General features: G+C 43.8%; 1 protein-coding gene across 8 annotated transcripts in view; it reads left to right on the top strand.

Moving 5' to 3' along the window:
* Positions 1 to 687: 687 nt before the first annotated feature.
* Positions 688 to 15878, top strand: part of Kiaa1549l (KIAA1549 like) — a 256249-nt gene continuing 241058 nt past the window's right edge. For 2 of the 8 annotated variants that reach the window (XM_078046262.1, XM_078046261.1), the window contains exon 1: positions 691 to 1530. In XM_078046262.1, the coding sequence (XP_077902388.1) occupies positions 1284 to 1530 (247 nt within the window). In that variant the 5' untranslated portion in view covers positions 691 to 1283. Of the gene's footprint in view, positions 1531 to 15878 lie in introns of all 8 variants that reach the window. The other 6 variants (XM_078046267.1, XM_078046265.1, XM_078046264.1 and 3 more) reach the window with 5 other exon arrangements.

Raw genomic sequence — 15878 nt, 5'->3', positions numbered from 1 at the left:
TTTTATTCCTAGCGCCTAACATAGTAGCTGGCAAACAGTGGGTGCTCAATAAATATTTATTGACTGAAGGATGTATGAAGTGCCTGCGAATTAGGTAACTTGTGGCAAGAGCAGGAGAACAATTAAACTCACTCTGGCAATTTGTCCCACAGGGTAGTGACTGCCCCAACTCTATTATTTTTTTTTGGGGGGGGGGCGAGGGACTTTTTGGAAAAGTCTTCTCTCTGGCTTTCCTAATGCCCCGTGCACTGCTTTGCACGTTGTATGGTTGCACCAAATATGTCTAATGTGTTTTAATCCAGTGTTTTATTGCAAGTAGGCCACAGCCGCTTCAGCTCCTCCGGGGTAAAACCGGCATGCAGGTGTCCGCCCGACCCTCAGAGAAGTAGTGAAAGAACAGCACAAAGCGTTCCTGCCCCGCTTCAAAGAGCCAATCCAAAATCCAAGCTGAAGAGCTTTCTGGCCGCTTCAGCATGTTGACCATGACCACATATACCCCCTTCCCGGGTCAGACGACCTCTCCTGCCGACCTTCCCTCTATATGGGGGACTAAAAGAAAAACGAGGCGGAGTAAATCCCCCATGCGGACCTCCGCGATTTGGGAACCGCCGGAAGGGGTCCGATTCTGGACCTGGGGTTCGGCAGGGCGCGCGGGAGCGGGGGGCGCGCGGTGGATCCGCGCGGGGATGCGCGCGCGCGCCTGCCTCGCCTCCCTCGCCCGCTCCGGTGCTACGTGCTTTCTTTGTCAATGAGGCGCCGCTCTGAGCTGCAGTAGCAATCGCGTCCCGAGAGCTGGAGCCGGAGCTGGTCCCCGAACCCAGCGAACCAGCTAGAGAGGAGACAGCGGGGCGGAGAGGCGGCCACCGGCGGCGGGAGGGAAGGACCCGAGCGCGTCCGGCGGCCGCCAGCCCGGGATCTTCACAGCCTCGCCCCCTCGATCTGTAGGAGCCGGCCTCGGGGAGGGAGCCCCGGGCGGCGCCCGTCCCACCCTCGCTTCCCGGGGCGCGCCGGCGTGCGGAGACAGGCACCGTGGGAATCCCGGCCCGCGCCAGCCGCGGCTCCATGCGGCCCCGGCCCCTGCCCCTGCACGGGTGAAGCCGCGGCTCCCCGGAGCCCGCCACGGGCAGAGGCAGGACGATCGAGCAAGTCGCGCCGCCCGGCGCCCCCTCCCTCCGGAGCCCGGGCTATGGCCGGAGATGCCCGGTGAAGACCGGGGCGCCGAGGGCTGGGTTCCCCGGCGCGGTGTGGAGCAAGGCAGCGGCCTGGATGTATGAAGGGTCCCCATGGCTCTGCAAGAGGCGAAGCCCCGGGGCCCGAGGGAAGCTGGGCCGGCGGCGCAGGGGCCCAGGGACCGGCTCCGGGCGCATGGGCTCGGCCAGGCCGGCTGGGGAGCCGCGCGCTGCCGGAGCGTGAGGAGCCCCGGAGTCCGTGGGTCCCAGGATGCGCCGCCGCCACCGCTGCCGCTGTCACCGCTGCTGCTGGGACTCCTGCTGCTGGTGGCCCTTCCAGAGCATTGCCGGGCAGACCCGGGTAAGCACTTGGCGGCGGTTCCTGGAGTAGCTGGGCTGCCCGTCGGGGCCAGCACCTGAGCGGGCGGCGGTGGTTGGAGAGATCTTTGCGGCACCGGTGCTGGGATTTTCTCCGCCCTTTGCTGCTGCAACAGCGGCGGAAGTCAGAAATCTGTCTCCCGGGAAGGCACCGTTGGGCGGGGAGGGAAAAAAGAGGCGCATTCCTATCTTCTTTCTGGACAAGTTGCATATCCTACCTAGTGGTCCCGCAGGCACCATAAAGACAAGGAGTGTTTAGAACACCTTCAAAGGGATGTGTTTTAGTAGGACACGTTTCAGGTGGGGACGTCCACTAGATTTGGGGCTTACTGTTGAGAATGTCCACTTTGTCTTCACTGCATGGAATGGCTAGAGAGTTTTAAGCAATTCCATGTCGGCTTCCCCCAAATCATTCCCCCCTCTGTGTGGATACTGGATACCTTTTCTTTTGGGACGCAGGTACCTAAAATAATTGATTGCATCTGGCAAAGGAATTCAGGCATTGTTCAAGTATATAACCCACTGTTTGGAGGAGGCTAGTTAAAAGAGATCATGCTTGGCTTCTCGGCTTCCTTTGGACAATGCTAAGAAATAGATTATTGTAATTCCTTGAACATTTTTGTTTGAAATCTATTGTAAGTGTTTGGGTGGAATTATTCTGCAAAAGTGCTTCAAAACTTATACTGTGTAGTCAACAATTGTCTTTGAAATAAGAATGATTACTATGGCACTTGTAAAGGGCAGGCTTTTGTGTTTGTGATGGAATTCTGGGCTCTTGGTACATTCAGTTTATCAAGGAATAGAGCTCCCACTTCAGGGAATTCATTCCTTTAGTTTTGGGGATTTTAGCAAGGGCTAATGAGGACTTTTTTTTTTTTGTATGTGTGCCCCTCCCCCAAACTAGATTAGGATTCCTAATGATGAAGGAGCTCACACACTGTCTTAGATAAGAGGGTTTCAGGTTAAAAACATTTCTTTCCTTCAACAGCTTATTTAAGGCCCACTTTCCATGAAACACTTAAAGGGTCACTGACATGAAGTATTTTTGTGGGTGTGCAAGTGATGGTTAAGGGATTTTCTATTGTGATTATGGTGGTTACAAAGTTCAGTAGTCAATGTGCTGAAGAATTGTAGCCCTCACTATTTACCATCTTTAGCTGTTTTCAGTGGTGTGTATTTAACACAATAGTTGAAGAACAAGTCCTGAGTAAGACACATATAAATGCCTTGGTATCCATTGGCTCAGAAATAGACAGTTTTTGTTTCAAATGTATCAGATCCTTGATAGTTTTGTAAATTGTGTATGAGATATTCACTTTTGCATGTTGTTCATTTGAGTGTAGATACCAAAAACTGTTCAGCCATCTGTAATATGTGAAATTTGGCTTTCGTGTATTGTTCCTGTTCAGCGTGGTATCAGATGATTTCCTCTGATGGCTTTTTCATTTCTGATCTCTCTTCCAACCTTTGTGCTCAGACCCTTCTGAACCTCTGTGATTTTGCGTGGCTCTTCTTTCAGACAGCCACAGTCTGACTTAGGGGACTTCTGATCTACATCTTCTGGTTTTAGCCCTGGTGTCCTTTTTTCTTTTTTTCTCTTAGGGTAGGGGTCATGGGGACAGAGGGCTAAGAAAGACACTTTGATTATAATGGTGGTAAAACTCATTAAATTGATGTTGTTCCCCAAAGTCCTTCATCTTTTCCCTTCTCATTGGAGTGATTTGTTGCTTCCTCTGTGCTTTTTGGGTGTCCTTTTTGCTGTTACCCTTGATGATCAGTTTTCTGTGGTCCAGCCCACCTGTGGATCTACTGAGCTCCATCATTTCCTGTGTGTTTGCTGCTAATTTTATGACTGGTTTCTCAATGAAAGAGTGAAACAGTGTGTTCCCTGTCTTACCTCCTCCCTCTTTCAATTGTTCTCTGATTTCCACTTGCAGCCGCTTCATCCCAGGGTGGCTGAGTCTTGGGCTTCATACAGGCATCTCCAGGGGTTTTGGGAAGGAAGCAATGACAGGAGGAGGGCAAAACAGTTGCCACTTGCCTGGGACTTTGCCTTTCAATAAAGCACCTAGTCTAGAACTTTTTCTGATGGATAGTTGGGGTTCAGCACTATCCTCCACTGCAGAATGTCTGATGCCGAGTTGTGTGAGAAGCCAAACCTGTGACAATTGAGGTCCTACTTAAAGGGCTAGCTTGCTATGGACATGTCATTTGCAATGGCTACGTCACTGCATCATTGCTGTTCCTTCTTTTTCTTTTTCCTCCCTCCCCCTTTCTTCTTTTCTTTTTCCTCCCTCCTCCCCTTACCCCCCACCCCCACCCCACCTTCTTTCTTTCTTTTTGTGATACTAGGAATTGAAGGAAGGGGTGGTTTACCCAGCTAAATCCGCAACCTTTTTGATTTCTTATTTCCAGATAGTCTTGCTAAGTTGCCCAGGCTGGCCTGAAACTTGCATTCCTTTTGCCTTAGCCTCCCAAGTGGCTGGCATTACAAGTGTGTGTCACTGTGCCTGGCCTGGTCCTTGTTTTCTAAGCAAGGCTAAGCCAGACACTTGTCTTAGTTGAAAAGTGGGCAAAAAATAGATTTGTTTACAGAAAATACTGCTGCAGTTGTTTAGCACCTTTGTGTCCTGGGGCCCCTGCAGTGTGTTCCAAGCCTGCTCCCACCCACACCACCCCAGCCTCTTTGGCTTTAATATCAGAGGAAATTGAGGTCCTTCTCTTTCCCATACAAAGAATAAACTGCTGTCATGTTCAGTGTCCTCCTTCAGACTCCCTCTCCTAATTCCCATCTCCACAGAACCCTTGCTTGCAGGCAGTCGCTTCTATTTTGGATGTAGGAGAAGTTTCTTTTTAGCAGGGAATGCTGACGCCCTCCATTCTCTCCTGCCATCCGGGCTTCAGGCAAAATGGTAAAGTTCAGATTTGGCTTTCCAGTCTTCTTAACTACCAACCAATTTGTTATATGCGATTCCTCCTGGTTTCCCTATTGCCTGTTACAATGCCCAGCATGGGAACAGGAATTTGTTAAATTTTACAGCTTTCTTGTATCACCCCCTGCCTTAGCTGATTCTGTTAGATGCTAGAATACTATTTCATCCAAGTTATCCACAATAAGTTGTGAGTAGCTGCTTGATTTGAGGAATGTATTTGCATTTTGAAAGAAAGTTTATTTATTTATTTATTTTAAAGATGGGTTTGTTGATATCGGGAAATCTCTTGCCTGGGTTGGATCCTAGGTTCAATCCTCAGCACCACATAAATAAATAAATTACAATACATGGGGGAAACAACTTTTGCTCTGTGATCTCTTTCTCTTTCTTGCCCTCTCCAATTTCTTTGTACATATCATCAACTGGGCTTCCCATTCCACAGGTGCTACGTAGTTCATTTGTTCACTCGTTAATTAGTTCATTATGTTTTGAGTACATCGATCTTTAGAGGAACAGAAAAGAAAAGCTTCCATTCTCCTGGTAACCAGAAACTAGCCCAGGGCTTTCAAAACTTTACTGTGCATACACATCACTTGAAGATTCTTTAAAAACTCAGGCTTTGATTCCATAGGTCTGAGGTAAGATCTTAAGATTTTGCATTTCTAACAAGTGCCTCTGTGATGCTGGTCAATGGGTCCTTTTTCAGTAGAATTGAAAATAAATAAGTGTAGTCTGGCAGTGGTAAGTTCTCTGAAGAAGAACAAATCTGGGGGCTAGCACCTGCACTTGTTTATAGAGGGTGTGAGGAGAGGCCTCAAGGATGAGATGACGTTGGAGTGGAGAGCTAACTGGCTATCTTGGGGACAGATATTCCAGACTGAGGGAGAAGCACATGCAAAGGTTTGAGATGGTTGAGGAACAGCGGGAAGCCAGTGTGGAACTGAATGAAGGAGAGAGTGGCAAGAAATGGTGCTGAAGAGGAGCAAGGGCTGAGTCATGCAGCGCGTACTGGCTGTGGAGAGGACTTGGTATTTTATTTTGAGTGAGGTGGTAAACCATAGGAACTTCTAAACAAGAGCAGACATAATCTGATTTCATAAAGAATCACCTTGGTGGGGCTGTAGCTCAGTGGTAGAGTGTGTGCCTAGCACGTGTGAGGCCCTGGGTTCTATCCTTAGCACCATGTAAAGATAAATAAATAAAAAATAAAGGTATTGTGTCCATCTACGAGAGAGAGAGAGAGAGAGAGAGAGAGAGAGAGAGAGAGAGAGAGAGAGAGAGAGAGAGAGAATATATCAACTTGGTGCCAGGTGCTGGGGCACATACCTGTAATCCCAGTGGCTCAGAAGGCTGAGGAAGGAGGATTGCAGGGTTCAAAGCAAGAGTGAGGCACTAAGCAACTCAGTGAGACCCCGTCTCTAAATAAAATACGAAATAGGGCTGGGGACATGGCTCAGTTGTTGAGTGTCCCTGAGTTCAATCCCCAGTACCTATAGTGGGAAGAAAGACTATAAGGCCAAGCAGGATGCAGGCAGATCAGGTGGGAGGCTAGTATGGAAATCCAGTGTGCCAGTAAAGATGGCTGAGATCGGTTGTAGCAGGAGAGATGGTAGAAGTGGTTAGATTTTGGACACGTTTTGAAGATAGAGGTGATAGTGTCATCCGATAGAGTAAGAGCGTGGGAAAAGAAGAGAGGAATCAATAGAGATCCCAGGGTTTTTGGCTCAAGGAACTGGGAAAAAGTTACCATCAGTTGAGATGGGAAGGTTGCAGTTGGCTCAGTTTTGGGGTAGGAAGTTCAAAGTTCATTTAGGGCATGTAAAACTTGAAATGTTTATTAAGCAAAGATATAAGGTAATCAGTTGAACAAAGCAGTCTGGAATTGTAGGGAGAAATCAGATATAGAGATATAAATTTGGGAGCTATCATCAGGGAGCTGGAGAGTTGGTATAGAGAAGAGAGATCTGTAGTAAGCTCCCAAGTGCTGCAGCATTTGTGGGTTCAGGGAGAAGCAGAACCAGCCAAAGAGCAAAGAAATGACCCAAGAGAGGTAGGAAGAGAAGAAAATGTATTCAGTGTCCCAGAACCCAAGTGAAGAAAGCATTTGAAGAGGAGAAGTCTATCAGTTTCCCAGATGCTGCTAAGAGTAGGGCTAGACCGGTACGAGCAATGCACATTGGGTTTCCAGACGTGGAAGTGTTTGGCATCACTAAGAGAGATGCAGACACAGCCTGATGGCAGTGGGTTCAAGAGAGAAGGGAAGAAGAGAAATCCAGACAGCAGACAGGACAACCCTATTAGAGTCTTTTCTACTAGAGAAAAGTAGAGTAATAGGAGAAATGGGTCCATGGAGGTTTAAGATGGGGGAAATGATTACATATATTCATACTTTCTTATTTTTTAACACTAATGTCATACAGCAAGAACATTTGAATGGTATTTATTTTTTCTCCTGAAGATACTTGCAAAATGTCCCAAATCTTGCCTCTCCCTACTCTCCACTTCCCATAAAGTAAAGATGATTTGGGAACACGATGCTTTCAATATTGATCTAAAATAGAAGTTGGATATCCCTCCCTGCCACGCATCCACACTGCTGTGGAAACCCTGAGATCCTGAAATTCTGAAGATGAGCGGAGAGCCCCTCAGAAGGCCACTTATCCCAAGTCTTAAATTACTAGAGTATGATCTGAGAAAGTGCCAGAAGAACGTGCATGTTTCCCTTTTCATTTTCATTAACCTTGGAGCTCACATTGTGGTTTTCTTTCGTTCCTTCCCTACCCCCCCCCCTTTTAGAACAACAACTCTACTCTTCTCAGACAAAAATGAATAGTTGGAATGACCCTAAAACATTTCGTTGCTTGACAACATCTTAGAGGGGATTTCTAAACACACAGAAGGACACATTATTCTAGGCTATGGGATGGCTGCCACGGATGGTGACTCTCTTTGAGGACTTCAGGACCAAAGGAGCGGTCAGCAATCTGGGTGTCGTAGATATCAGTTATTGAAGCTGGTGGGAAGGTGGCGAATGAGTCACATGCATTTGGCAGTATTTGCCATGCACCTGGCATCTGCCAGGCTCTTTGCTAGATGCCTGGTATTTAGTGGAAGATAAGCTCAGCCTGGCCCCTGCCCTCAAGCAGTCAGTAACCCAGGACAAGAAACCCTTACCCAGGTGGGTGGAGAGGCAGGTGGCAGTACCTCCATGAAGTAGGTCAGACAGGGATTTGTGGCAAGACAGGAGGTGCCCACACTTCATAAGGAGGTTGCTCCTGGTTGGCTGCAGCCTGGAAGGATTGGAGCTCAGTGCTATGGTTCTGAATTCTCAAGAAAACTTGGATCTTTATTTAGAACCTCCTTGTTTTCAAGCTCATGAGTGAATTTTGACTTTTGAAATGTCATGCCATACAAAGAGAACACACCCATGAGCCATAAGATTTTTTTTAAAAAAAATCAAATTTATTAAGGTATAACTCACATACATCACCATCTGCCTTTCCAGGTGTGCTGTATGTTGAATTTCGACAGAAGTAGACCTCATGGATCCCTCACCTTTATCCAGATGTAGAATGTTTCTATCTCCCTGAAGGCTCTCTCCTGCCCCTCTGTAGTCAGTCCACCCTGCCACCCAGCATCAGGTCTTTGGCAACCACCTTTCTATTTTCTATCCCTGTAGTTTTGCCTTTTTCAAAAGATACTTGTAAAATGTCCCAAATCTTGCCTCTCCCTACTCCCCACTGCCCACTCCCCAGAAGGTCATATTAATGCGATGGCTTAGTAGGTAACTTTTTGTATCCAGTTTCTTTCACTTGGCTTCATGCTCTTGAGCATCATCCATGTTGTTGCCTAGATCTCCAGTTCTGTCCTTTTAATGGCAGAATAATGGTTCATTGTCCCCCAGTTGGCTTATCCATTCACCATTTGGGATGTTCCCAGTTTGAGGTATAATTGTCTTTGCATGGGCAGTTTTTTTTTCCCCCTTGAGTAAATACCTTGAAGTGGGATCACTGGATCTTATTTGAGGTTTGTGTTTAACCTTATAAGAAGCTGCCAAACTCTTCCAAATTGGCTATTGAGTTTTGCATCCTCATTAGCAAAGTAGAAGAGTTTCAGTTGAGCTGAGTGCTGTGGCACATGCTTGTAATCCCAGCAACTTGGGAGGCTGAGGCAGGAGGATTGTGAGTTTAAAGCCAGCCTCAGCAATGGCAAGGTGCTAAGCAACCCAGTGAGACCCTATCTCTAAATAAAAATACAAAATAGGGCTGGGGATGTGGCTCAGTAGTCGAGTGCCCCTGAGTTCAATCCCCAGTACCAAAAGAAAAAAAAAAGAAAAAAGAGTTTCAGTTGCTCTTCTGGATCTTCACTGAGACTTGATATAGTCAGCTTTTTCCCCTATCCTTTTATCTTAAATTTCAGCACTCTAACAGTTATTTAGCTGTATCTCACTATGGTTTGCATTTCTCTTATTACTAATGATGTCATTTTGGTGTATCTTTTCACGTTCTTCCTTGCCATCTTTGACTGTACTTTGAAGTGTCTGTTAAAATCTTTTGCCCATTTAAACTACTGGATCATTTATTTTCTTGTTATTATTTTGAACTTTCTGTATATCTTCTGGATACAAGTTCTTTTTCAGATATATGTTTTGCACATATTTTCTCCTACCCTGTGGCTTTTCTTTTTTATTTTATTAGTAGTATTTTTCAAAGAATAGCAGCTTTCAGTTTTGATTAGCTTTACTTCATCAAATTTTTAATTTAAGGGTCATGTTTTTTTTTCTTTTCTTTTTTAGTATTCTAGCATAGAAATCTTTGCCTAACCCAAGATCACAAACATCTACGATTTCTTCTGCAAGTTTTATATTTTAATTTTTACTTAAAGGTCTGTGATCCATTTCATATAATATATTGTTCAAGGTTAGAGTCAAGGTTAATTTGTTTCATGTGATGTTTAATTGCTTTAGTACCATTTATTGAAAAGACTACCCTTGCTCCATTGACTTACCTTGGCACCACATATGCATGGGTTTATTTCTGGCTCTAGTTTGTTTTGTTGATCTATACTTTTTCTGTTATGCCAGTATGACCCTGTCTTGATTTCTTTAGCTCAGACTTCTGAACTTCAACATCATTGAAGTTCAAACAAAGAATTTTGAAGTCCAAAGAATTTTGGGACTTCAAAATTCTTTGTTGTGGGGGCTACACTGTGCATTGTGGGACATTTCTTGCCTCTACCTAGAAGATGCCAGTAACTCCCTGCTTCCCCATGGTGACAATCAAAAAATGTCTCCAGACATTGCTAAATGTCTTCTGGAGAGTAAAATTGCCACTCAGTTGAGTTCCACTATTCTAACTTTATAGTGGGTCTTGAAGTCAGGTAGTATAAGTACTCTTTGTCCACTCTTCTTTTTTTTTTTTTTTTTTAAAAAAAAAATTGTTGGTTCTTCTAGGTCTTATGCTTTTCTACATAGATTTTAGTATCTTCTTGTTCATCTCTATTAAAAAGTCATGCTGGGGGCTCTCATTGTAGCTCAGTTGTAGAGTGCTTGCCTTGCATCTGTGAGGCACTGTGAGGCACTGGGTTCTATCCTCAGCACCACATAAAAATAAAAATAAATAAAATAAAGGTATTGTGTTCACCTAAAACTAAAAAAAAATTTTTTTAAAGTCATGCTGGAATTTTTCTTGTTGGAATTTTTTTTGATCTAGGTCATTTGTGGAGGACTGATATCTTAATAATACTGAATTTTTTGATCTGTGAACATATATCTTTCCATGTATTTATATAATCTTTTCTTCCATGAATGTTTTATAGAAGTTAGAATATAAATTTGTACATGTGTATTTCATGTGCTTCAAGACTTTGATAAACAGTACTTAAATTTTTTATATTATATAAACATATCAAAAATCATTTACCTTATAGCACATGACCAGTCTATAAACTCATTTTAGTTCTAGCAGCTTTTTGTAGAATCTTTGGGATTTTTCTAAATAGAAAATCATGTTATCTGTGATTAAAGACAGTTTGGTTTGTTTCTTTCAGATCTATATGCCTTTTATTTCCTTTTCTTGCCTTATTTCCTTGGCTAAAACTTCCAGTACATTGTTGAATATGAATGAGGAAGGTGGACATCCTCGTCTTGATCCCAGTCTTGGGGGGAAACATTCAGTTTTTCACTGTTAGTAAGATGTCAGCTATAATTTTTGTTTTTCGTTTTGTAGAGGTCTTTTATCAGGCTGAGAAAATTCCCTTCTACATCCAGTGTGCTGTGAATTTTTGTCATGCATGGGAATTGCATTTTGTCAAGTGTTTTCTCAGTATCTTTTGAGGTGATCACAAGATTTCTTTAATCTGTAAAAAGACAACTTAGTCTATTTTAGAATGTCGAACCAAGCTTAGTCATGGTGAATATTTCAGCTGGGCCAGACTTTCTAATTCTTTCTGGTAGGAATTTTTAAAGTCTTATGTTTGTGTGAGATATTGGTCTATAACTTTTTTTTTTTTTTTGGTTGAAAAGTTTGTTACAGTTTTATATGAGGGTAATGCTGGACTATAGACAGTACAGAAGTATTTCCTCTTGTGTTTTATGGAAGTATTTGTATAGAATTGGTATTACTTCTCCTTTAATGTCTATGGTCTTACAGATGAGAATGAAGATCATTCAGGGTTTCTTTAGTTAAAATCAGGGACTTCTAGTACTTTTCTTGTTTCCCAGGGCTACAAGACACCACAGAGATTTGGTTCAAGGTCTAGAAAGAATAGTTGGGATAAGGAGAAATTGCTTGGGACATGTTCAGGAAGTTGAGATCACTGCTGGCTGATTGTTATTTATGAATTCACTTCATTTTTCAGGGAATTTTATCCCCTGTGACTAAGAGCCTCAAGATTCTCCCAGCTTCCCCCTGTGCCTGGCTGTGTGTTTATGAGCTGTAAGCAGATATCTTGGTGGGATTGCCCATTGGGCTTCTTACCTCTTCCTCCATCCATACCATACACATAATAAAGTGTTTAATGTACTTTATTAAATTTGAACAATACTCAAGTGAAATGCAGAAGGCCCTGTTGGCCTCATTGCTATTCCCTAGAGTTGTGCTAGGTCCTTCCAGATCTTTTTTCTTGCAAATATTTATATCCATATCCATAGCCTCACTTATATTTTTTTCTAAGATATAAAGGGTGTAATATTTAACACCTTACATTTTTCACTTGACACTGTATGGTGGCTGTCTTTTCAAGATAGCTGAATCTTGTCATGAGAGAATTTGAACTTCTTCTGGAAACATATCGAAAAACCTTTGGCTATAAAGAGATTAGCTTTAAACTCACAGCTCAGATTCAAACCTAGAATTAAAACATCTCCTTAGACTCTTCCTTCCATTTTCACTACTTCTTGGCTTCTTTCCCTAGAAGAAGCTCCCACAGATGTTTAAGGGAATTCATGGATTTTTTTTTAAACACAGTGGGGTTGAGCACCATGTTTGAACCAGCTAATGTAGATGTAAATAAGGCCAAGCGTTGCCTCTAGCATAGCTCAAGGTCACTGCTGCACCTGCCTCTCTGTCCAGTCAGGCGAGGCCTTGCCTAATGTGTCCTAACCACGAGAGGGGGATTTGATTTATATATGTTCAGTCTATTCTTAGCTTGAAAAAAAAAAAGCCTCCTGATGCCAGAAACACAAAATGGCTTTGGTATTTATGCAATATCAGTAGACCGGAAGGTCTAGAATATTTCTAAGTTTACTCTCTCCATGTGGAATGTGCAATTATTAAGGGCCTCCAATGAAACTAGGGCCCCCACACCTCAGCCTCTACCTGTGCTCCAGGGAATGAATGCCACTTCTCTGGCACGTGTCTTTATTTACCAGACGACAACAGCAACCTCAAGAAGATCAAAAAAACAATGAGAATACTGAGAAGAAAAACGTGTTGAAATTAATAGTGCAGCTTATAAGTCCTTGTGGAAAAGAGCTGAGCAAAAACATCTCCAAACCCACCTACTTCATTATCAAGGAATGAGTCTTTGTTTTTAGAAGAATAGGAGGATCTGAATCAGGAATATGATTAAAACTGGATGAAAGTGTATTAAAAAATGAGCACCACAGAGCTGTCCTTGGAATTTTCCTATTATTAACTTATTAATAATGGAGATGAACACATAAAGCAAGCTGGCAAACCCTACAGACCCTGAACTTTTTTTTTTTTTCAACAGAATGGGGACTATATCTTGTGTCTGTTTCAGCAATAAAAGTATCTTAAGCAAGCATTTTTTTTCCCATTTTTGTGGCTAATGTAATATATTTACTTTTCCTTATAGGTGGGTAAGGAAAACAGTCCCCAGAGTTTGGTGTAACACTTCACAGTTGTTGAAGCTCCCAGTCTCTTTTCTCATTTGAATCTCTTGCCACTTCTAATGGAGGGCTGAGGAAGTGATTTGCTAAAGGTTGCATGGTGGTCCTGGGGTTTTTTTATTTTTCCATTATTCTCTGATTCGGGGACAGACACCTAGCTATACAAACTAGCTCAAGTATGGGCCTCCAGGCCACCGGGGAATCTCTTGTGACATATTCAGAATAGGAATGAAATATAACTGGGCCATGTGGGTACTATAATTAATTAACAGAGATAATAGCTTACGCTTTTGAGTTTTTACTGTCTGTATCAGCTCATTTAATTCTCACAACAACCCTATGAAGCAAGTTCAGTTATTAATCTTCCTGCTCGAGATGAAGAGATGGAGGCAGACTGACTTAATAGTAACTCACTCAGTGTCACACTGTGTCATGGCTTAGATGTGAGGTGTCCCCACAAGCTCATGTTTGAGACAATGAAAGATGGTTCAGAGGCGAAATGATTTGATTATGATACTATAATCTAGTCAGAGGATTAATCCACTGATATGGATTAACTGGGTGGTAATTGTAGGCAGGTAGGGTGTGATTGGAGGAGGTGGGTCGCTGAGGGATTCCTTTGGGGTTTATATTGGTCCCTGGTGAGCAGAGCTCTCTCTCTGCTTCTTGTTTGCCAAGTCCTGAGCTCTTTCTTCCTCTGCACTCTTCTACCGTGATGTTCTGCCACACTTCAGGCCCAGAGCAAAGGAGTTGGCTGTCCGTAGACTGAGATCTCTGAAATTTTTACTCCTCTAAGATTGTTTTGGTCAGGTCTTTGGTCACAGCAATGAAAAAACTAACACACACAGCTAAGTGTTGGAGACAGGATTTCAAACTAGGCTGTTGGATCACACTCCTCATTCTGTTTCGTTGTACTCTGTGTCTCAGGGTCCCATCCATCTTCCTAAGGCTGGGCTCATCTTTCCACCTCTTTCTGCAGACTGGCTTTCTCTAATGACCCACATAGCGGGTTCCCCATGACTGAATCTTGCATGGGGCCTTTGCTCGCCATACCAGAGTTGGCAGGACTTTTCAGTTTGAGTGTCCAGCATCCAGTCTCTGTTCTGCTTCCACATTCCCAGGAGGAGAATCAGGCTGCTGCAGTCTGGCCAGTGGAGATAGGGATCTACCCCTCATCTGATCAGCAGAGGCCAGAGAAAGAAGGAGCACATGTTACAAAAAGGGCCGTCTTAGCCTAACCCCTCTTTCAACCAGAGGTCAGTTTTAAGGAAGATTGAATGGGTGGGACAAACTTCCCAAAGTTGGTTTCCTCCTTCACAGCAATAAAAAAACAGGTTTCCGTGTTGGTTTTATTGCTGCCTTTATGGAAAACAACGAGTGGCTGGATTTATAGGGTTGGCTAATTTCATGGTATAAATATTCCCATGATGACTGATTTCAAGCTACCAATGCAACAGTAGTGCTGGGAAGCAAGGTGTCCAATTGGCTCAGCAGGGGTGTGATCAGGTCCTAGCCCAGCGAAGCTCCTATCCACAGATGGACTGTAGGCAGGGCAGCTTGCACAGGAAGTGCACCATGAAGCCAAGGGGTTCACAGGCCAACCCACCAGGCGGGTTTATCATTCAGTCCAAGAGAATAAGATCTCCAGGAAGAGGGGGTGAAAGCAGCCCCCAATAGCTCCAGGTATATAGTTCTGAGTGTGCAATCTTATAGTCCCACAAAGATGCTTTCTAAAGCATGGCAGTTTCTTTTGATTATAATGTCTCCCTTGTGACATGTAGTTAACCCTTTCGCTGACTCTAAGATGCCAGACCTCATTTTCTTGGATGGCCGTTGGTTTTGTTTTCTGGCACTGGAAGGTGTATTTTTTCCTTGCGCTCAGATGTCAGCTACTCCTCCTCACTTGGTGGTGTCAAGAGGAAGCTCCTTTCTCCTACCTTTCAAACCAGAGGTAGGAAATCCACAGATGTGACTCAGTGGTTAAGTACCCCTGAGTTCAATCCCTGGTGTCAAATAAATAAAAAGTCTGCCCTGGGAGACTCTTTCAGTTGGTTACACACTATCAGTCTCAGTGGCAGGCTTTATTTATGATCACGAGGCCATCTCTTAGTTCACATAATTATGCCAAAAGCCAAGACAGTCTTGTGACTACCACCTCTGAAAAGGCGTCAGACGCCGTCAGAGCTCATGGCTTGTGTGGTTGGCTCTTTCCCCCTTGCACAACTGGCAAGGAGATGGTGGGTCTTGGCTTCCAAGGCCACTTACCATTCCATCGATGCTCCCCATCTTTCTCTCTGATGTGACCGCTGCTGACCCTGGCCAGGTCTCACAAACGGTGGTGTTGGCCACCAGGAGATAGAGTGAGAAAGTATCAGGCATGTGGATGCGTCACTCTCCTTAGACATGGAACTCCACGTGTCCTACTGATGGAAGGTCAGGGTCTGTACTTATAAAAATAGCACAATTAATTTATCCTTTTAATTTCCCTTGAGATAGACCAAGAGAAAAATGTTACAAGATTCTTATTTTATGTTTTAGTGAAGACTCTGTCCTAGTTTGTGGATATGTTGACTTCCGAATAAAAGGACTAACAATTTATGAAATGATACTGTGATGTGAGGTACTGGATCTAGGATTTTGTCTTGTTTAATCTCCATGACCACACTGTTAGACGGCTCTTGCCCTTTTTGCATGGAGAAAGTTAAAACTGAGAGGACTTTGGAGAATCTCATGGCCTGAGGGCACCTTGCTGTTAAGTGACACAGCTTGGATTTGAAAGGAGATCTGACCACTGTAAGTATGTTTGCCATGATACCATGCAGTTCTCCTTTCTCCTACCTTTCAAACCAGAGGTAGGAAATCCACATTTTGTGGAATTTTCCAACACCTAAGAGGGTGGAAAGAACTATGGAGTGAATACCTAATACACAGGTATTCACTATATAGGTATAGTTTTCTTTGCCTCATCCTCTATCTGTTTCTCTATCCATCCTCAATTCATCTTATTTTTTGATGTATTGAAAAACAAAAGACCTCAGTACTCTT

The sequence above is a fragment of the Ictidomys tridecemlineatus genome, chromosome 4 (assembly GCF_052094955.1).
Source record: "Ictidomys tridecemlineatus isolate mIctTri1 chromosome 4, mIctTri1.hap1, whole genome shotgun sequence".
Classification (NCBI taxonomy): Eukaryota; Metazoa; Chordata; class Mammalia; order Rodentia; family Sciuridae; genus Ictidomys; species Ictidomys tridecemlineatus.
This window is presented reverse-complemented; position numbering and strand designations above follow the sequence as displayed.